This window comes from Oryctolagus cuniculus, chromosome 12 (assembly GCF_964237555.1).
Source record: "Oryctolagus cuniculus chromosome 12, mOryCun1.1, whole genome shotgun sequence".
In the NCBI taxonomy this organism is placed as follows: Eukaryota; Metazoa; Chordata; class Mammalia; order Lagomorpha; family Leporidae; genus Oryctolagus; species Oryctolagus cuniculus.
Genome location: NC_091443.1, coordinates 78,561,777 through 78,583,858, shown reverse-complemented (window position 1 = coordinate 78,583,858; position 22,082 = coordinate 78,561,777). Strand labels below are relative to the sequence as shown.

Genomic DNA, 22,082 nt, shown 5'->3' with positions numbered 1-22,082 from the left:
CTAGTGGATCATTTGTCTCTTTTGCTTTTTTATGGTGGCTTTCCTAATAAATGGATTTCTTCTGAAGATGAGATTTAAGGTGTCAGCTTGGTAGACTTGTTAGCTTTGGTTCCGGTTAGGTGCTGTAGTATCGTCTCCTTATACTTTGTTCAGCTGTAATTGATAGCTTTAGGATTAGTGTGTGCAGCAGCACAGTCAGAGAGCTCATCTGTCTCCAGGAGTTACTAGGAGATGGGAACATTCTAATGGCCCAGATAAGTGTGGTGCCCACAGCAGTGGGGCTGGGGTGCCTGCATGTGTCTACTTCAGCACACCTGGGAAGGTGCAATGCAGTGTGCATACACTGCAGCAGGAATGCACTTGTCCATCTCTTTAGGCAGCACTGGGGTGAGGTGGGGCCACCGTGTTGTATCTGGGCAGCTGTGGTACTGTGTCCGTGTCAGAAGTAGCCTGGCAGTGTTCAGTCTCTCTGGGCTGTACAAGGATGGAGCTTCTCCAGCAGGTCCCATCCAGGTATGGTGCTGTCTTGCAGCAGAGTGCCTCGGTGGCAGCAAGCGTACCCATCAGTTAGAGACTGTGTGGGGCTGGAGTCACACTGATGTGCCTGGAGGGGTGAGACACAGCTTGTGGGGAATGTGCCTATCAGTCTCTGGAGACAGCGTAGGGGCTGGAGTCACTCCAGCCTGCCCCGGCAGGGGAGGAACAGCTCAGATGGCAGTGCTGCAGTCCCTGGGGAGTGTACAGGGTGGGCTCACTCTAGCGTGCAGGGTGATGCAGCACAGCTCCTACAGCACACACTGTCGGTCTCCACAGGCCATGTGGACAAGGAGCCACACGAGTGGCCCTGGAGGGGGAGTTGGATAGGACAGCAGGGGCAGGGCATGCTTGGGTTTGTCTTAAAATGGGCTCGAAGCAGCAGCCTGCTTGGAAGAGGTGCTTTGTGACCTGGGTTTCCCCTCTGAAGCACTGCAGATGTGTGCCCTCCTCGAAAGCTTCTCCATCGGGCTCGGGGTATACAAGGGCTGCAGGACCCCCCAACACCAGCAGAAATCTCAGGGGTCGTTGTGGCTGTTGGGACCGCCTCTGTGTACCTACTCCCAGTCATAAGAAGGCTTCCGTACAGTCAGACTGGTCTGAGCGGGGCAGAGGAGGTAGCAGCTGCAAGGAATTTCTCTCTCTCTACCAGACCATCTGGAGTTTCCACGTTCCACAGCTTCTTCTTGACATCCGCACTATATTCCAGCACTTTCCTCTGGATATTCTAGCTGCATAGTAACCGTTTGTTCTTCAAGCTTTTTGGTGTCTGTTTGTTTGTTTGTTTTTATTCTGCCTAAAGTTTATTTTTAGAACCAGCACAGGAGGACACCGGGCCTATGCAGACAGACTGTAGCCCAGAGCTCACACCCATCCTTCTGTCCTCACATGGGCGGGCAGAGGCCTTTACTGTGGAGGCTTCGTGGGGACCTGGACACAACTGGGACCCTGAGCTGGAAATGAAGTGAAGCTGAGCTGAAGCCACAGCCTGGTCCTAGAGCTGGGTTTGAGCCTTGGGCCTTAGCCAGCAGAGCCCGAGATCCTTCGTACTGTGGGTACAAGCATGCCTCCCAAGCTTGGCACAGACCGCATAGGCAAGTCAGCTGAGCTTGAGGATGACATCCTTTGGGATCTTTTTTTTTTTTTTTAAGATTATTTATTTTATTTGAAAATCAGAGTTACAGAGAGGCAGAGACAGAGAGAGAGGTCTTCCATCCGCTGGTTCACTCCCCAGATGGCTGCAACAGCTGGAGCTGTGCTGATCTGAAGCCAGGAGCTTTTTCTAGGTCTCCCACATGGGTGCAGGGGTCCAAGAACTTGGGCCATCTTCTGCTGCTTTCCCAAGCCAGAACAGAGAGCTGGATCGGAAGAGGAGCAGCCAGGATTTGAACCGGCGCCCACATAGCATGCCGACACTGCAGGTGGCGGCTTTACCTGCTACGCCACAGCACTAGCCCCTCTTTGGGATCTTACACTTCACCCTCCTGGCTGTACAAGGGCCTTGGATGGTTTTACACGTGCGTTCATGATCTTGATCTTGGTGTAACAGCCTGCATCTTCTTCCAGTCCTTTCTGTGCCTTTTTTTTTTTTTTTTTTTTTTTGACAGGCAGAGTGGACAGTGAGAGAGAGACGGAAAGAAAGGTCTTCCTTTTTTTTTCCGTTGGTTTACCCCCCGAAAGCCACTGCGGCTGGCGCACCGTGCTGATCCAAAGCCAGGAGCCAGGTGCTTCTCCTGGTCTCCCATGCGGGTGCAGGGCCCAAAGAGAGCCACAGCAGAGAGCTGGGCTGGAAGAGGAGCAACCGCGACAGAATCCGGTGCCCCAACCGGGACTAGAACCTGGTGTGCCGGCGCTGCAGTCGGAGGATTAGCCAAGTGAGCCACGGCGCCGGCCCTTGTGCTTCTTGACACAGTGCTTGTACCTCAGGAACTTGGATTTAACCCATTAACGGATTCATATCTTTGTGATAGGGGTTTCTTGACGCCCTTTCTGTGCCATTTTTGGGACTGCTGGTGTGTGGTATGTTTCTCAGATGGCCCTGTGTGCACAGTGAGTTACAGACGGCATCAGATCTGTCCTTGTTTGATGCTTCTTTGTGGAAGGGAGGTGCGTGCAATGCCTCTCTTCAACCATCTTGCCAGAATTTCCTGATTTTTTCCCTTAAATCTAATCCTGAACCTAAGTTAACAAGATGACTCTCTTAACTAAAATATTTTTTCCTCAGTCAACCTGGTTGAGCTTTTGCTATTTTTGTTGTATTTTATTTATTTACTTAAAGTTTCCTACAAATTGGGTTTATGGGGCCCAGCAGTGGCTGAAGTTGCCACTTTCAGTGCCAGCAACCCATATGGGCACCAGTTAGAGTCCTAGGTGCTCTGCTTCTGATTCAGCTCCCTGCTGATGTGCTTGGGAAGGCAGCAGAAGATGGCCACCGTGTTTGGGCCCCTTCCATCCACATGGGAGACCCAGGTAGAGTTCCAGGCTCCCCGCTTTGGTCTGGCCTGGCCATTGTGGCCCTTTGGGGAGTGAACCAGCAGATGGAAGATCTCTCTCTGCCTGTCTGTCTCTCCCTTTTTCTTTCTCTCTAACTCTGCCTTTCAAATAAGTAAAATCTTTTTCTTTTTAAAGGAACCCAGTAAAATAATTGGGATTATGGATTATAACATCTACTGATAAAAACAGGAGTCAAGAAATGTACTGTAGGGCTGGTGCCGTGGCTCACTTGGCTAATCCTCTGCCTGCAGCACCGGCATCCCATATGGGCACTGGGTTCTAGTCCCGGTTGTTCCTCTTCCAGTCCAGCTCTCTGCTGGGGCCCAGGAAGGCAGAGGAGGATGGACCAGGTGCTTGGATGCCTGCACCCACATGGGAGACCAGGAAGAAGCACCTGGCTCCTGGCTTCAGATCGGCGCAGCGCCGGCCGTAGCGGCCATTTGGGGAGTGACCCAATAGAAGGAAGACCTTTCTGTCTCTCTCTCTCTCACTGTCTATAACTCTACCTGTCAAATAAAAAAAAATGCACTATATACAACACAGCCTTGAAAGGTCATTGTCCATTTCAAAAATTATCATCAACCTGTGTTGTGGAATGCACATGTATTTCCCTAAACTAAGTTCATTTGCCAGGTATCTGTAGTCATACTGTTCTTGTATACAGTTATCTGAAATATCCATAGATTGGAACAGGAGTTTCATTCCAAGACACAGAAGCTAACATTTATTGATTACTTATTGTGTGCTATGTATTTGGCAGAGCACTTTCTATATATTTATTACCTCATTTAATTATCATAAAACCTCATTAGGCACATATGACTATTCATTTTTCTAAGACAGATCTATCTTGTAACTCTGTCTCTTCCTACTCTAGTATGTTGTGGTTGTCCTCTTCTTTCTAGGTCTTTTTCAACTGTGATTTTGAGAGTTCCCTTCCTCCTCATCGTGGGAATCCTCTCTCTTCTATCTTAAATCCCCTACTTCTTCCCTTATCATGATGTTCACCCTTGTTTTGGTGAATTATATCCTCTACTACCTTCCTGAGACCACAACTGTCTGAAAATGTCTTTATTCTGTTCTCATAATTGGAGAAGATAGTTTTGTTGGGTATAGAATTCTATGTAGGAAATATTTTTGTCATGAAGGTAGAGGAATCACTCTCGATTCAGTTTTGTATTTGATCCGTTTTGTATCTTCCAGAGCCTTTAGGTCTTCTTTAGCTCTAGTGCTCTGAAATGTTACAGTGGTATGCCTTGCTGTGCACACTGTTTTTCTTTCCTGCATTTTGCATAATATGACTCCTTTCACTCAAGGAAAGTCTGTTAAAATGCTTCTTTGATAATGTCCTCCCTTTTTTCTTTGTGAATTATCTATTATCTAGATAATGACTTTCAGAATTTTAAAAAAGTTTATTGGGTAGAGGGCCCACGAGAGAGCCAGAGAGATTTTTCATCCACTGGTTCACTCCCCAAATGCCACAATAGCTGGAGCTGAGCCACCCTATAAACATTTTGAAAAATGAACACAATTCAGATCTCCCCTGTGGTGGCAGTGACCCAAGTACTTGAATATCCACCTGCTGTAGGGTATGCATTACAGGAAGCTGGAATCAGAAGTAGAGTCAGGATTTGAACACAGCACTCTTATATAGGATACAGGTATCCCAACTAACATTTTAGCTGCTGAGACAAACGTTCACTTCAGATTTCAATTTTATTCTGTAATTTCCTTGTTTCAGGGATCCTGTAGTCCATTTTTTTTTCTTTTTTAGCTCTACTTTCTGAGAAATTTAATTCCTTCTTCTAGCTGTATTTTAAGATTTATTTTTTTAATTTCTTTTTTTTTTTTTTGACAGGCAGAGTTAGTGTGAGAGAGAGAAAGGTCTTCCTTTTCCGTTGGTTCACCCCTCAAATGGCCAATGCGGCCGGTGCACCGTGCTGATCCGAAGCCAGGAGCCAGGTGCTTCTCCTGGTCTCCCACATGGGTGCAGGGCCCAAGGACCTGGGCCATCCTCCACTACACTCCCAGGCCACAGCAGAGAGCTGGACTGGAAGAGATGCAACGGGGACAGACTCTGGTTCCCCGACTGGGACTAGAACCCGGGCTGCCAGCGCCGTAGGCGGAGGATTAGCCTAGTGAGCCGCGGCGCCAGCCTATTTTTTTAATTTCTAAGAGATATCTCTTGTTCTATAATTGCTTTTTTTTTTGTAGTATCCTGTTCTGTTTGACAGATGTTTCATACTCTCTTGTCTCTGAGGATTTTTTTTAGTGTACTGATATTAATTTCCTGTAGTCTGACTTGATTATGGTTCTTCTGACTCCTCTTTTCTTTTGATTTAGGTTTCTATTTTTCAGATTATAAACATTACTCAAGTGTTTAGTCATCCCTAACTATGCATCCTATAAAAGCTTTTTGCTCATGAGCAGCTAGGAACTAGTGTACTTCACTTTGAGATGATCACTTTGTTGAAAGACTTCCAGTTTTCAACACCTGTAGGTCTTTTCATTGGGTTTCTTAGTTTCAGAGATTCTCATCCTGGAGACTATTCATTTATCTGCCTATATTCTAGAAGCCAAATGAAAAAACGGTAGTTGGGAGGATGCTTACTGCTTACTAGTATGAATTTCACTTACCTCCCTGATCACTTTCCTCTGTCTGCTTCCATCTGCTTTCCAATATCCCTGCCTTGTTTCTCCTACAATTAATGTAAAATGGAATTAGGCATCATTCTTTTGTGTCTGGTTTTTCTTTTCATTAAACTTTATATCTTTGAGATTCATCCATGTTGTTTTGTGTATCAGTTTATTTGTTTTTATTGCTGAGTAATTCTATTAAACACATATACTAGTTTTGTCTACTGAAGCATATACATTGTTTCCTGCATAGGCTATTATGAATAAAATTATATAAACATTTTGAAAAATTAATTTTAAAGAACACATGTTTTGGGGTCGGTGCAGTGGAGTAGCAGATAAAGCCACTGCCTGCAGTGCCGGCATCCCATATGGGCGTCAGTTTGAGTCCCAGCTGCTCCTCCTCCGATCCAGCTCTCTGCTATGGCTTGGGAAAGCAGTAAAAGATGACCCAAGTCCTTGGGCCCCTGCACTCACGTGGGAGACCCAGAAAAAGCTCCTGGCTTCTGGCTTCAAATCAGCACAGCTCTGGCCGTTGTGGCCATCTGGGGAATGAACCAGCAGATGGAAGACTTTCTCCCCCCCCCCCCCCAGCTCTGCTTCTCTGTTAACTCTGCCTTCCAAATAAATAAATAAATCTTTTAAGAAAAAAAAACATATATTTTCATTTTTCTTTTTTTTTAAACTTTTATTTAATGAATATAAATTTCCAAAGTACGGCTTATGGATTACAATGGCTTCCCCCCCCATATCGTCTCTCCCACCCGCATCCCTCCCCTTTCCCCCTCCCTCTCCCCTTCCATTCACATGAGGATTCATTTTCGATTCTCTTTATATACAGAAGATCAGTTTAGCATACATTAAGTAAAGATTTCAACAATTTGCTCCCACACAAACATAAAGTGAAAAATAATAGATGATTTTTTAAATGATGATGAAATCAGATCAGACCTATTGTCATGTTTAATCCCAGTGAGAGTCAAGTTGGGAATTGATAATTTCTTCTTTTTTTTTTTTTTACAGAAGATCAGTTTAGTATACATTAAGTAAAGATTTCAACAGTTTGCACCCCCATAGAAACACAAAGCGAAATATACTGTTTGAGTACTTATTATAGCATTAAGTCTCAATGTACAGCACATTAAGGATAGAGATCCTACATGAGGAGTAAGTGCACAGTGACTCCTGTTGTTGACTTTACAAATTGACATTCCTGTTTATGGCATCAGTAATCTCCCTGTGCACCAGTCATGAGTTTCCAAGGCTATGGAAGCCTTTTGAGTTCACCGACTCTTACCTTGTTTAGACAAGGTCATATTCAAAGTGGAGGTTCTCTCCTCCCTTCAGAGAAAGGTACCTCCTTCTTTGAAGACCTGTTCTTTCCACTGGGGTCTCACTCACAGAGATCTTTCATTTAGGGTTTGTGGTTTTTTTGTTGTTGTTGTTTTTGTTTTTTGCCAGAGTGTCTTGGCTTTCCATGCCTGAAATACTCTCATGGGCTTTTCAGCCAGATCGGAATGCCTTTAGGGCTGATTCTGAGGCCAGAGTGCTGTTTAGGACATCCACCATTCTATGAGTCTGCTGAGTATCTCACTTCCCATGTTGGATCACTCTCCCCTTTATTTATTCTATCAGTTAGTATTAGCAGGTACTAGACTTGTTTATGTGCTTCCTTTGACTCTTAGTCCTTTCATTATGATCAATTGTGAACTGAAATTGATCACTTGGACTGGTGAGATGGCATTGGTACATGCCACCTTGATGGGATTAAATTGGAGTCCCCTGGTATGTTTCTAACTCTACTATTTGGGGCAAGTCAACTTGAGCATGTCCCAAATTGTATATTTTCATTTTTCTTGGGAAAATAGCAAGGAGTAAAATTTCTTGGTCACGACATAGTATATGTTTAACTGTGTAATACATGTTTAACTTTGTGTATTTTGTGTTTAACTATGTGGTGTATGTTTAACTTTGTACAGCATATTTTAAAGAGGGTTCTGATTGCTCCTCAGTCTCACCAGTATTGGTTATTGTCAGACTTTTTAATCTTAGCTCTTCTAAAGAGTTTGAAGTGATACCTCATTGTGATTTTTATCTCTCATTGTGATTTTAATTTGTGTTTCCCTGATGACTAATAGTGGTGACTGTTAACCCTTCATTCATCTTCTTATTTGAAATATCTATTCAAGTCATCTACCCATTTTAATTGGGTAGTTTCTTTATGTTTCTTTATGACATCCATGCTGTCTCCCTGGGTCTGCAAGAGCCTGGAGTCAGGAGCCTAAGACAAGCGCGGAACCCAGGCACTCCAATGTGGGATACAGGCATTTTAACTAGCATCCTAAAAACTAGGCAAAATACCACTCCTCCTTTAATTCTTGATGAATATTTTTGCTAGTTTTAAATTCTAGATTTTTTTTTCTTTTTGTATTTAATAGATTCTTTTGTCTCCTGGATCCCATTGTTTTTGATTAGAAATCTGCTATTATTTGTATTGTTCCCTGCCTGTAATGCATTATATCTGTCTGGTGACCTTAAATATTTTCTCTCTATTTTTTGTTTCAGCATTTAATAATGATGCACCTACCTATGTTTTCCCAACCTTACTTCACTGAGATTATTGAATGTCTAAGTTTGTGTATTTCCAGATGTTGGAAGATTTTGACTGCTTTTCTTCCCAAATATCTTTCTGCCCTGTACGTCCCATCCTCTTTCTGAAGACTCCAGTTATACATATGTTAGACTGCTTAAAAATCTTCCACAAGTCCTCTTTGATTTTCACACTAGTTAAATCATTTTGATACATTTTCAAGTTCATGGAACTTTCTTTCATCCCATTATCTCGTCATGTATTCAATCTTTCCATTTATTTTTTATTTCACACATTGACTTTTCAGTTCTAAAATGCACATTTTTTACAGTTGCCATTTCACCGCTGAGATTTCCTATGTAATCATTCACTGAGACCTTATTTTCCTGTTTAAGTCCTTGAGCACCTTTAGAATAGCTTTTTGTATTAGTATTCTTTTTGTTACCTTAATTAAAATACCTGTGAGTAGCTTCTTGGGGAAGATTTATTTCTGCTTACAGTTCGGAAATTAACAGTTCAAGATCAGATGGCCCCATAGTCCAGTTTCTGCTGGAAGCTGGCAATGGTGGATGTGGAGGATTGATCACATGGTGATCCAGGAAGAAGGAAGGGGGGGATAGAGGAGAGAGAGGGTGAGAGAGAGAAAGGGTGAGAGAGAGAGAGGCAGAGCGCAGCTAGGCCAAACTTGAATTCAAACAGTCAACACTCTGAAAAACCACCTTCTGAGGGCATGCCCCAGTGAATCTCTCAGATTCTGTAATATCAAGTCCTCCACCCTTAGTCCATCAGCCATTAGCATTAAGACATCAGAGTGTAAACATGTTGGATGAATTTTTCAGCAACAAGTTCTATTCAACCCATAACACTGTTTTAATTTCTGTCTGCTTATCCCAAGATCAGGGTCATTTTGTGGATGGCTTCTGTTCATTGCTTTTTCTATTGGTACTAGATTGCATTTTCCCATTTATTTTCACGTCTAGACATTTTTTATTGTATGCTGGTCAATGTAATAATACCTCATGAATTTTATTATATTTCCCTAAGCAGTGTTGATTTTTGTTCTGGAAAGTTAACTTAGCTGAAGTCCGAATGCTCTCTCTTCTTTGTTAAACTTCAGCTGAAATCTATGCCTAATCCTTTCAGCTTACTGCTAAGTTTCACTTGAGCAGTTTCAGGATAAGCTAGGGATTTGGATAAAGTTCATATATAGATTCAGAGGATCTCTTATGACTTCTTCCTTTCTGAGATTTAGCACTTATTTTCCAGTTTTGCTCTCAACTCCGAACTAGGTCTTCCAACTTCTCAAACCAGTAATATTGCAGATTTCTGCTTAGGTTGTACACAGTGCACACCATGTGGGCTGTGGAGTGTTGCCAGATGAAAAGTCATATGAATATGAACTCCACCTGGTGCAGTTAATTCTTTCCAGAATCAACTCATCTCCAGTTTCTACTTATTTCTCATTACTCTATTTTTCATTCAAATAGTTGTTTTTATTTTTTTCCAAATTTAATATTACCTGCAGAAGAAGTATGCACACTATTTTGTCATTCTTAGAATATATACCACATTGCTTTTTATTTTGTATTGATGCACAAGATGATTAAACAAAGCATCTTATATATTGTCTTTGAGTAATGGAAAAAAGCTCTTTAAAATCTTCTAATGGAATTGCTCATATTTCTAATCTAATTTTCTCTTGTTTCTCTTATAGACAAGAGATGATTTCCTAGGTCAAGTGGATGTTCCTCTTTATCCATTACCGGTTGGTATAAATGTGTTTGATTTTGTACTTTGTTTTTATTAATTTTAATTTAATAAACAATTATATACACTATAGTGAATGTAAGTATTTTATTTCTTGAACATAGTATTTTCTAAAAACTCATCTCAGTTCTTCATTTCAATTTTCTCTTTAAGATTTCCCAGTAAGAAACAGAAAGCCAGTGAAGTTTGTTGGCATCATGAACGCTTTGGTTAAGGATAATCAGTTTGGAAATACTGAAAACTAGAATAAACAGAGCCTAGGATTACAGAAGGAAATTAAGATAGACTACAGCAACATAATCATGAAACATCGACAATCTGGACTAAGCAGAAAGCAGTGGAGGAAAATAGATTTAGGAAACATTTCAGAATAAAATGTTGTTGAATCAAGTGTCAGAGGTTGAAAAAAGAATAACCAAAAAGGAAAGATAATACAGATTGCACATAGAAGATAAGGATGGTATCTCCAGAAAAATAGGGCAGAGGAAAAGCTATTTTGTTTTGAAATACATGAAATTTGTGGGCATATTTAATTTTAATTAAAAAAAAATGAACATTTGAAGTGTATACCTGAAAGAGATGCAAAAATAAATTATTTAGGGAAAGAGAACTGGAATGATTGAGTTATAACTGGAGTTATTGAGAGGTAAGAGCAGAATATCAGAATACGGAAATGTCCAAATTTGGGAGCTGAGAGCCAAGGACCAAGTGTTGAACTTCAGTCAACATGGTTGGATTAGAGAGAGACAAGACAGTCAGTAGGAGAAAAGAGAAGGCCAAGTAAATTAATGTCATGAAAACTAAAGAAAGGAGTTTAAAGCAGAAGAGGTAGTTAATGCAAAACATAGCAGAGAAGTACATGATCATTTTAAAACACAAAGGATTGCTGAACTTGATTACAAAAGAGAGACAGAGGAGAAAAATACTTCTCTATCTTTTCAGACTTTGAAGATTACTGTTAGTGCTCTACAATGTTTGGAAATTATGAGCTTCCAATAATATATTGAACCCAGTCCTGCTTTCCTGGCTGTTTACTTTTTGGTTCTCCTAAGACTGTCTCTTATGCCCTCCCCAAGCTAAGCAGCTGACACTGTGTGTTCTACATATTCTTTTGGGTACCAGCATTCGCCTTGTTCTCTTTTACCCCCGTTAGCACCAAAATCCACCTGCTCAGCTAGTTTTAGACTGAGTTGTGATGCTAGCTGACAATGTCAAGTAATCGATTTTAATGAACTAAAGCTACTTTCTTCTCACTTCTAACTTCATTTATGCCTTACGTCATAGTTTGTGAATATTATTGAAAAGCGCATATTTTTGGTGTTATAGCTATATCTTGAAAACCTACTGTTTTATTCTAGACAGAAAATCCCAGAATGGAGAGACCATATACATTTAAGGATTTTGTTCTTCATCCAAGAAGGTCAGTAAATATAAAATCATAGCATTTTAAGTGTTTAATCTCTTGTTACAACTTATGGTAGCCTCTTTGGAAATTGAGGGCTTAAACATTTATAAATAAACTACTTCTAAATATTACATAATTATGTTTAAAGCTTTATTGTTATTTGTATTTAAAAGTTGTATATGCACATTGCAAAAAAGTTCTGAAAATACAGAAAAGTGATCATACCCATTTGGAAAAGATTTTTCTTCCTAATATTTATCAGACTGCAAACTGAAAAATTTCATTATTTCAGATCTTCAGTGTAGGTAACTTTGTCATACTATGCTTTAAAAAACACAAACAAAACTATTCATCTAAAACAAACATCCAACATGATACTCACAAAACCATTTTCAGAAAGTCCTCATAACTACGTTTTACATACTTTAATAAAAACATACTTTAGAAAATTCAAATATTTAGAGAAAATAACGTGAAGGAAGACTGGAATTTAAAGCCCAGACAGTATGCTCATAATTCCATTTTCCTAAACTGAAATACTGAATTTTTATTAAAACTTAAAATTTAACCTGTGAATAAAACTCCCTTTGATCTTCTCAGAATCAGGCAAAATGTAGTCAAAACTTGTGTGGATTTGTTGTTAAAAAGGTCAAAGTAAAGCAGATAAAGGGCATCGGTATTCATCTTGTTTTTTAACAGATGAATTTAAACAGAAAATGCTTTGGAAGATGTGCTAATGTGAGCTAGTAAGAAGTTTACTTTAAAATGATTTTTACATCACTCTTCATAACATAAACATTAAAACAAAAGAGACAGTGCTGTGTGTGTCAGTGTTTACTCTGTATAAAAGAAATGACATATTCAATTCAAAAAGAAGTCTGGAATGTAAATCTGTTTTCCTTCCTCAACTTCAGAAAGGTTGCGACATCTGCATACCAAATATTTCTTTTCTCATTCATTTGCCCTACTAGCCTGCTTTTCCATTTGTCATTTGCCTTTTAGTGTCCTTATCTTCAAAAATATATAATGATATGTAACTTTGTCTATATTGATATTGTTGCAAATGCAGAAAGAACGGTTTTTTCCAGAAAGAAAATAGAAAATTCTTAGATTTGCTTGAGTCTCATTAAGTCAAAACCTATGGGTTTATTTCCTGGTTGGAAAGATACAAAACATACATTTGTAGAGAAATTTTTCAGTAGAACATTATCTGAGCACATTTTCTGTATTTGTCTCTTATAGCAACAAGTCAGAGTGTTCAAACCCCTTACATAAATAATTATTCACAGCCTTGAAATAAGCATCAGAGATTTTACTGACAGCTCAGTAAAGGGTATGCGAAATTTGGTAATCACTTAAAGATGGGATAAAAGGATTAGGACTTGTTTGTGTACACAGACAGAACTGATATAGAGACAAAACTATATAGAGGCTGGCGCCGCGGCTCAATAGGCTAATCCTCCACCTAGTGGCACCGGCACACCGGGTTCTAGTCCTGGTCAGGGCGCCAGATTCTGTCCCGGTTGCCCCTCTTCCAGGCCAGCTCTCTGCTGTGGCCAGGGAGTGCAGTGGAGGATGGCCCAGGTCCTTGGGCCCTGCACCCCATGGGAGACCAGAAGAAGCAACTGGCTCCTGGCTTCGGATCAGCGTGGTGCACCGGCAGCAGCGCGCCAGCCATGGTGGCCATTGGAGGGTGAACCAATAGCAAAGGAAGACCTTTCTCTCTGTCTCTCTCTCTCACTGTCCACTCTGCCTGTCAAAAACAAACAAACAAACAAACAAACAAAAACTATATAGAAAGAACAAGCAAAGATTTCTTAATTAAATCTTAGGTGTTAGAATTCATAGGAATAATAGATAGAATTAAGTCTTAAAATAGTATGAAAGATTTAAAAAGAAATTTAAAATATCCCAACAGTGGACAACAACCTTGAGTTTAGACAGCTCATTATTCAAAGAGATGATAGAGTATGAAAATCGGGAAAGGCATGTATGGCAGATTCAGACACCTGTTAGGAAAAGGTGGCAGGTTGCAGACAATTAGAGGTCTCGTTCTCTGCTTTTCTATTGTCCTATACAGTATGGCCAGGTTAGGAACGCTAAAGCACATGTCTGAGGAAGCTTTTCTGCATTGCAAAAATTCTCAGTGGCTTCCCAGCATAGGCAACATAAAGTCTGAAGTTCTCTTCCTCTCCCTGACTTAATCATCCGGACCATCCCTGCCTCCCCCACCCCCCCGTATGTGTCCTGTAATTCAGCCACACTCTGCTGCTGCCACCTGCATCATCACACCCGATCTCCCGTCTGTTTCCTGCTTCTTGGCTCCTCTGTCCACTCCTGTGCCTTCCCCACATTGCTGCAGATCAAAATCCTGCCCAATCTTCTAGCCCAAGCTCCGTGGTAACTTGATTCTGAATTTCTCTCTGCTCTTTCCCTTAAGCTTCCTTAGCATCTTATTTATGACATAAGTTATTTATGTGTGTTTGCTTTTTCTCCACCATCTATTCCTTTTCCTAGATGTCTTCCACCCTGGAACTTCTGTATGTATCTGTCTCCACTGTAGCTTCCCTCATAGCTGGTGGATGTGGATATTCAAAGAACGCTTACTAAATGAATGCTTTTCTTATTAGTGTTCAAGTGTTGTGAATAATTATTTTCTTTTCTACAGTCACAAATCAAGAGTTAAAGGTTATCTGAGATTAAAAATGACTTACTTACCTAAAACCAGTGGCTCAGAAGACGATAACGCAGAACAGGCTGAGGAATTAGAGGTGAGATTTTATAAATATTTGGTTAAACTAAAAAGAAAATATCTAATTTTCTACTTTATTTTACTCCAAAGAAAAATAACTTCATTCAGTGAACTTAATGTGTGCAATGAAAATTATTTACCTGAACATTTATTTCACTGAAACATTGGCTAACAGTTTCTTTCCTCTCAATATTCCTATAGAATGAATGGCCCTTCTGTTTATAGATGAAAGCATTTTTGTAATTAAGTCATTCACTGTCTCTAATTTTTTGGTTTTCTGAACCCATGCCATGTTCTCCATTAAATTAAGAACATAGTTTAATATTTGTAAGTTAAATATATGGATATTTTGAGGGACTCCACTAAGTAGGAACTCTTTTTATGACATGTAATTCCTATTACCTTTCCTGTCCCGGTATGGAACCTCTTAGAAACAAAGAGAGGCAGAGAACTCAGGTGATCTAATAAAAAGCCAGATTTATTTGGGGCAAGTGGAGGGTAACAGATCTTCCTGGGCAACAGGGGAAGAGGGGTGTCCCCTGTAATACCTGAGTGGAGCTCCGTGCACCTGGGTAAGTGAAGAAGGCAGAGAGCATGCACTTGGAGTAGACTTGGACCCTATCACAAGCGCTGGTGCCAGCCAGCACATGACCCTGTGTGAGTCACTGGACACTGAACCTCAGCCGCTTCCTCTTTTAGAGCAACAGGGTTACCCCACAGATGACCTTCCAGCAGACAAATTCATAATTTAAAAGGGGGGCAGGGCCGGCGCTGCGGCTCGATAGGCTAATCCTCCGCCTGCAGCCCTAGCACCCCGGGTTCTAGTCCTGGTTGGGGCACCAGATTCTGTCCTGGTTGCTCCTCTTCCAGTCCAGCTCTCTGCTGTGGCCCCGGGAGTGCAGTGGAGGATGGCCCAAGTGCTTGGGCCCTGCACATGCATGGGAGACCAGGAGAAGCACCTGGCTCCTGGCTTCGGATCAGTGCCGTGCAACGGCCACAGCGGCCATTGAGGGGTGAACCAACAGAAAAAAGGAAGACCTTTCTCTCTGTCTCTCTCTCTCTCACTGTCTACTCTGTCTGTCAAAAAAAAGCGGGGGGGGGGGGGGGCGGGGGCAGAAAACAACTGCTCTTTGAGATTGCCTTTGAAGGTACATTAATGTCATAAGGTAGCAGCACTGGGCCAGTGCTGTGGCATAGCCGATTAAGCCACTGTCTGCAGTGCCAGCATCCCTTCATCTCATATGGATGCTGGTTCGAGTCCCAGCTGCTCCACTTCTCATCCAGCTCCCTGCTAATGTGCCTGGAAAAGCAGTAGAAGATGGCCCAAGTCCTTGGGCCCCTGCACGCATGTGGGAGACCAGGAAGAAGCTCCTGGCTGCTGGGTTCAGCCCAGCTCCGGCTGTTGCAGCCATTTGGGGAGTGAACTAGGGGATCAAAGACTTCCCTCTCCCTGTCTGCCTCTCCCTCTCTCTCTTTGTAACTCTGCTTTTCAAATAAATAAATCTTTAAAAAAAAAAAAAGGTTACAGCATTTACTCAATAACATTTACTGAAAGCACACAGTGTATGGCACCAAATTGCTTTGGAGCATTCTTTTTTAAGTTTATTTATTAGTTTTTATTTATTTGAAAGGCAGAGAAAAAAGAAGGGAAAGCAAGGGAAGGGAAAGGAGGGGGAAAGGAAAGTAAGGAAGGGAGGGAGAGAGACAGAAAAAGGGAGGGGTAGAGAAGAAGAAGGGAAGAGAGAGAGGGAAGGGAAGGGAAAAAGAGGAGGGAAGGAAGCGATCTTCCATCCGCTAGTTCATTCCCCAGGTGCTCTCAGCAGCCAGGTTAGACCAGGCTAAAGCTAAGAGCTGGGATCTCCTCCCAGGTCTCCCCTGTTGGTAGCAAGGACCCAAGTTCTTGATTCATCATCTCCCAGGACATGCATTAGCTGGATCAGAAGCAGAAGCAGATCTCAGTCCCAGGCACTTGGAAATGGATGCAAGCAGCAACTTAACATGCTGCGCCACACTGCCCACCGCTGGAGCATTCTTCTTTTTGTGCTTTCCTTAACAGTCTTGCCTCTCTAAGGGTCTGCTTCTGTCTCCATGGAACCGTAAAACTGGATTCCCTTCAATGGGCTGGGCTCTAATTCATAAGCCCATACGCCTTGAGAAAGAAGGTTCTACAATAGGCAGTGAGTTTGCAACAAAGCATTCTGGGAGTTTTCTTAGTGCACTGATGAGATTTTGCTTTGTGGAAGAATTTATAGTAATAGAGGGAAAGAACTTTTTTCTTCAAATCATACAGAATAGATAACCTCTAATTTTTTTTAACTTTTATTTAATGAATATAAATTTCCAAAGTACAGCTTATGGATTACAATGGCTTCCCCCACCACAACTTCCCTCCCACCCGCAACCCTCCCCTTTCCCACTCCCTCTCCCCTTCCATTCATATCAAGATTCATTTTCAATTCTCTTTATATACAGAAGATCAGTTTAGCATATATTAAGTAAAGGTTTCAACAGTTTGCACCCACATAGAAACACAAAGTGAAAAATACTGTTTGAGTACTCGTTATAGCATTAAATCACAATGTACAGCACATTAAGGACAGAGATCCTACATGAGGAGTAAGTGCACAGTGACTCCTGTTGTTGACTTAACAAATTGACACTCTTGTTTATGGCATCAGTAATCAGCCTAGGCTCTTGTCATGAGTTGCCAAGGCTATGGAAGCCTTTTGAGTTCACAGACTCTGATCATATTTAGACAAGGTCTTAGTCAAAGTGGAAGTTCTCACCTCCCTTCAGAGAAAGGTACCTCCTTCTTTGATGACATGTTCTTTCCACTGGGATCTCACTCATGGAGATCTTTCATTTAGGTTTTGTTTTGTTTTGTTTTGTTTTTGTTTTTTTGCCAGAGTGTCTTGGCTTTCCGTGCCTGAAATACTCTCATGGGCTTTTCAGCCTGATCCGCATGCCTTAAGGGCTGATTCTGAGACCAGAGTGCTGTTTAGGACATCTGCCATTCTATGGGTCTGCTGTGTATCTGGCTTCCCATGTTGGATCATTCTCTCCCTTTTTTATTCTATCAGCTAGTATTTGCAGACACTATTCTTGTTTATGTGATCCCTTTTGCTCTTAGTCCTATCATTATGATCAATTGTGGACAGAAATTGATCACTGGGACTAGTGAGATGGCATTGGTACATGCCACCTTGATGGGATTGAATTGGAATCCCCTGATAACCTCTAACCTAGTTAAGCTAAGTCTGTATTCACATATTTGATTTTTCCTAAAATGACCATTTTTAAAGTTGTGAATGCGTCTGTTGGGTAGAGGCTGCTCTACCTGGCCTTTTGATGCACAGGGTGTCTTGCATAATGGAACTTGTGTCTGAAATGAAGGATGGCTGCTGGAAAGAAAGAAAACCCTTTATTTAGTAACTTAAAAAATTAACAGTGTTTCATTACTTAGTGGCCTGCTCCAAGTTTTTCCCACACACACAGATATCACAGGTAGCTCATTCACAGTTCAGCTCTGTGGGGAGAGCTGCTTAGCTTCAGTCTGTGGTCTCACGTCTCAATGTTTGGATTCCCTCGGAATGCACCTTATAATTTCAGGAGATGTAAGCCTGTAGGAGTTTATTTATGAAAGGCCCTAGGAATTCAAACACGTGGATCTGTGCTTATTTATCTTCTGTGTAGCTGATGACCAGAGAAGCTTTGCCTGGTTCTTTGACATGTAGTTTGGGACTGAATACATACAATTCTACTATTTAAAGAAAACAATTGGCATTTTGAATAGAGGCTCACTCCTGGGCAGTTTGTATACCGTAGTGGAGTGTGGCTATAGCAGTTACGTAACATTTGGTTTTTGTGCCTTTGCAACTTTAGAGTTAGCAGTATGTGTTTTAAAGATTAACAGTATGTGTCAGAACTCTAAACGTTTTCTTTCTAATACCATTCGACTGTTAAATTGTGGGTAATTGTATATTAGCTTTGAGGTCAGTAATGAAGGTTCATAGATTCTAGGACTATTATTTTATGAAGAATAGTGACTAATACATGTTTAATAGGAAGCATTCTATCCTGAAAAATTGAAAACTCAGTCTTTCTAAACCCTGTTTGAATGTTCAACTGTACTTCCTCAAACTAAAAATGGGATTTTTTAAAAGACCCTTAATTAAATTAATATTTTCTTTCTCTTCTCAAATTTAATAACAAGAAGGCATTATAAAAATATCCTTAAGAGAAAACTCAGTTTTTAAAGATATATTCTTTGGTACCATTTTCCTAGCTCTGAATATTTTTATAATCCTTTACAGTAGTAGTGAGATGGCCTTTTATTCATAAACTTAATTACTTTTTCAGGAAAATAACCAGTGACAGTATTCAGCAGACAAATCTTTTAATCACTTTTTTCAAAAGAGTAAAATATAAAAACTTAACTCATTAGCCTTTGAAAGGGACCAGAAAAATAAAATGATTGAACCTATGGAAGACTAACTTTTACTTAATGCTATATCTGGTACTATGATCATTTAAAGGAAAGGAAAGGAGAGAGAAGAAAGATAATATAGATGGAGAAACCAAGAGATTAGAGGAACAGAAGGGGATGGAATTTGGGTAATAAAAAATTAAGGAGATGTCAGTTCCTAATAGAAGTAAAAATATAACAAGTGCTAAGATAGAATGGAAGCCAATTTTATTTCTGATCAGGATCTCTCCCAAAAAACCCTTCTCTCTGCTTTCTCTTCTTCCCCTCACCTGCTGTTCTTCCTCAGTCTATAATCTCCCACCAGAACCAGCCTGAACGGATCAGCCTTTTCTCCCTGCTGCCAAAAACCATTCCTTTCATTTATAATTCCTCTCCCTGACTCCTGTTCAGGTCCAGTCTCCAACACAAAAACATTCTCTTCTCTCTTCCAAGCCATTGGCTGTGTGGCACCCACAGTCATTCCCTTAACAGAATCTGTGTCTGGAACAGAAATCCCGGAAATAGTAAAGAAATTATTCTTTACCTATTCTCCTAATACCACAAATGTTTCCTAATTCATCTTTTTTTTTTTTTTAACTTTGACTTTGTGGTTTTGCCACATTCAGATTTGGTGATTTTCTAGTTAAATGTATGGGTCTTCTCTTAGACCCTCAGGATTTGATCTCATACTTAACAGCTTACCACTCTTAGAATATATTTTTTAAATTTCCTAAGGTTCTAATATGGAGAAGAGGGTACTTAAACATTAAACACTTAAATATTACTCAGTCTGTAATTTATCCTGATGTGAGCAGTGAGGTAGGGATCCAAATTAATTTTTTTTCCAAGTGGCTGCCCATTTTCTAAGTCATCTGCCTGTTTTCCTACAAATTTGCGGTGCCTGTATTGTATACCGATACTTTGTATTTCACTCTCTTTCTGTCAAATCCATTCTGCTGAGCTGTCTGTCTGTGCATGCGTCAGTGCCACACGACATTAATTATTGTGGCTTCCTGTGTTTTATTTACCAAGACTAACCTCCCTCTGCTCTTCTTTTTTAGATTTGTGCTGGTAGTTCTTCCTTGTTTGTGTTCCTGGTTGAACTTGAGGATTGGCTTGTTTCATTGTTTTAAGACACCCCTAATGTAACTTTATCAGAATCTTGGCAAATTTATGGATTAACTTGGGAAGAATTGACACCTCTGTGAGGTTGAGTTTTCCCAGCCAAGATCATATTGTACATTCCTTCAAGTCTTCTTTTATTTCTTTTAGGAGCATTTTAAAGTTTTCTTCACTAATGCTTTCCTAACCATCTGGGTATTTAGTGGGGCCTCCTAACTACTACCTTTTCTATTAAGAGGTTTCTCATATAGAAGCTTGTTCTAACTCTCGCTGCCCTCCTTATTCACTTACCTCCTTATTTTAGGCTACCTAAGGCTTCACGCATATTTTGCCTCTTTCTAGTTTCTAAGAAAGCAAACTTCCAGTGCATTTTTTAAAATCTTTCTTTGACTATTTTATGACCTGACCAAAATACCTTCTCTTGGTCCAGAGGAGAAAGAGAAAAATCCGACAAAAGAATCATGACTTTTCAGTCACTAGAGAATTCCCTGAAGCAATTACTTCTAAATCACTTGCCCATTTTTATCATGCCTCTATATAATTAGCCTTTATCTAATGATTTTTTTAATAATTACTAGTTGCTCTTGTAAGCAAGGTATTTTCCCTGTGGTAGGGACAGCTACAGAAGAAGAATAACCAGAGTCCTGTCCTTTATTCACTTGCTTATAATTTAGAGCAAAGCCTAAAGCGACACTAATTTAAACTGTGTTTCTTGATTTCTCAGTGCTTTCTGAGTTACATCCTTATTTAATAGGTTTGTGGTCGTTTTTACTTATTAGAGACCCATTAAAACTTCTTTGAACAAATTTAAGATGTTTTAAACAATATCTGTCCCACTAAGTCTTCATTATCATAAAGTTTGTATTTAAATTTTGAGCTTCCATGTTTGTATTCATAGAATCATCTTAAAAGTTGACCGTGTACTGACTCTGTCTCTGCCTCTTCCGGAACTGAATATGCCAAATCTCTCTACACGGAGAAGTCAGCGCAGACCTAACTGTTTCTCTTCTGTTTGGCAGCCTGGCTGGGTTGTTTTGGACCAACCAGATGCTGCTTGCCATTTGCAACAGCAACAGGAGCCTTCCCCTCTACCTCCAGGATGGGAAGAGAGGCAGGATATCCTGGGAAGGACCTACTATGTAAACCATGAATCTAGAAGGACACAGTGGAAGCGACCAACCCCTCAGTAAGTGCTGATGCCGTTCGTACCTGGAATCTGGATCCATCTTAACTGCTAGTTTTCATTTTGAAGTCATATCTCAAATGGATTCCTAATAGTGTAGGGATTGATCTATATATTGTATAGGTATACCAGGAATTTGGGGCCTAGGACTTAAAAAAATGTGACCTCAGCTGTTTCTTTTTTTTTTTTTTTTGATAGTATTCAAATTATTTGAATCACAGGTACTACTCTTATCATTGCTTCTTACTTTTAATAAATTGTTTATTATTGTGCAATCCCAAATGGTATGTTTTTCTAATTTATTTTTTAAACCTTTAAAATTGTATGCAGTTTGTTATATGATAAAATGTTACTTTCTGCAGGACCCTATTTTTAAAATAGAGATTATTTGTAAACTACAAAGGACTTGGTAATAAAGGTCTCATGTTCAGCACCCCTTTGCCGCTCTGGTGAGGGTACCTGTAATTTCCAATGTGCACAAATCAAAGAGAGAATTACCTTCAACAAATTCTCAACTTACGTCTCCTCAGTGACATTTTTCTTTTACTGTCATCAGAGTAAATTGATAAGTTCTCCCATTATTCATATTTATTGTCAAACTCTCTTCCACTTCTTCCATATAGCCTGATGCAGTCTTTCTTTGGTCTTCTGTTTGACAGACTTGAAATTTTTCTTAGGTGTCCAGCAACCTCCTCATTTGTGGCTTTGATGTTTTGTATCTGATACATGCCAAGAACTTTCATTGATATTTTCCATTTGCAAATTTTTCCAAAGCAAATCAGCAGTCCGAGTCCTTCATGGCCACGGAGGCATTGAGCACTATAGAATGACACACAGATTGCAAAACTGAAGATACCAGAAAATTCTGCAGAGTTGCTCTATTGCATACCTCAGTTTTGTGGTCTGCCCAACTTTTAGCAGAATCATTTCTTTCACTGTGGCTGGTGTTGTTTTCAGGTAGCCAAAATCGAATACTTAGGGAAAAATCCCTGAAGCATTTTCCCTTAGAACCATCTGCCCCAATTCTGTTTTCTCCAGCTACGGTACATTAAGAACTGGTCCTCTGATTATCATGGCCTTGTATGGTATATAGCAGTACTTTTGTTATTAAATATTTTTTTAATTTTTACCTGA

At 40.4% G+C, this 22,082-nt stretch overlaps 1 protein-coding gene across 5 annotated transcripts in view; it reads left to right on the top strand.

The window, feature by feature from the left end:
• The window catches only part of NEDD4 (NEDD4 E3 ubiquitin protein ligase), a 147,107-nt gene that overhangs the window by 87,935 nt on the left and 37,090 nt on the right, over nt 1-22,082 (top strand). For all 5 annotated transcript variants that reach the window (XM_051821964.2, XM_051821966.2, XM_051821965.2 and 2 more), the window contains 4 exons: nt 9,969-10,019; nt 11,380-11,441; nt 14,095-14,197; nt 20,785-20,951. In XM_051821964.2, coding sequence (XP_051677924.1) covers nt 9,969-10,019; nt 11,380-11,441; nt 14,095-14,197; nt 20,785-20,951 — 383 coding nt within the window. The remainder of the gene's footprint in view (nt 1-9,968; nt 10,020-11,379; nt 11,442-14,094; nt 14,198-20,784; nt 20,952-22,082) is intronic.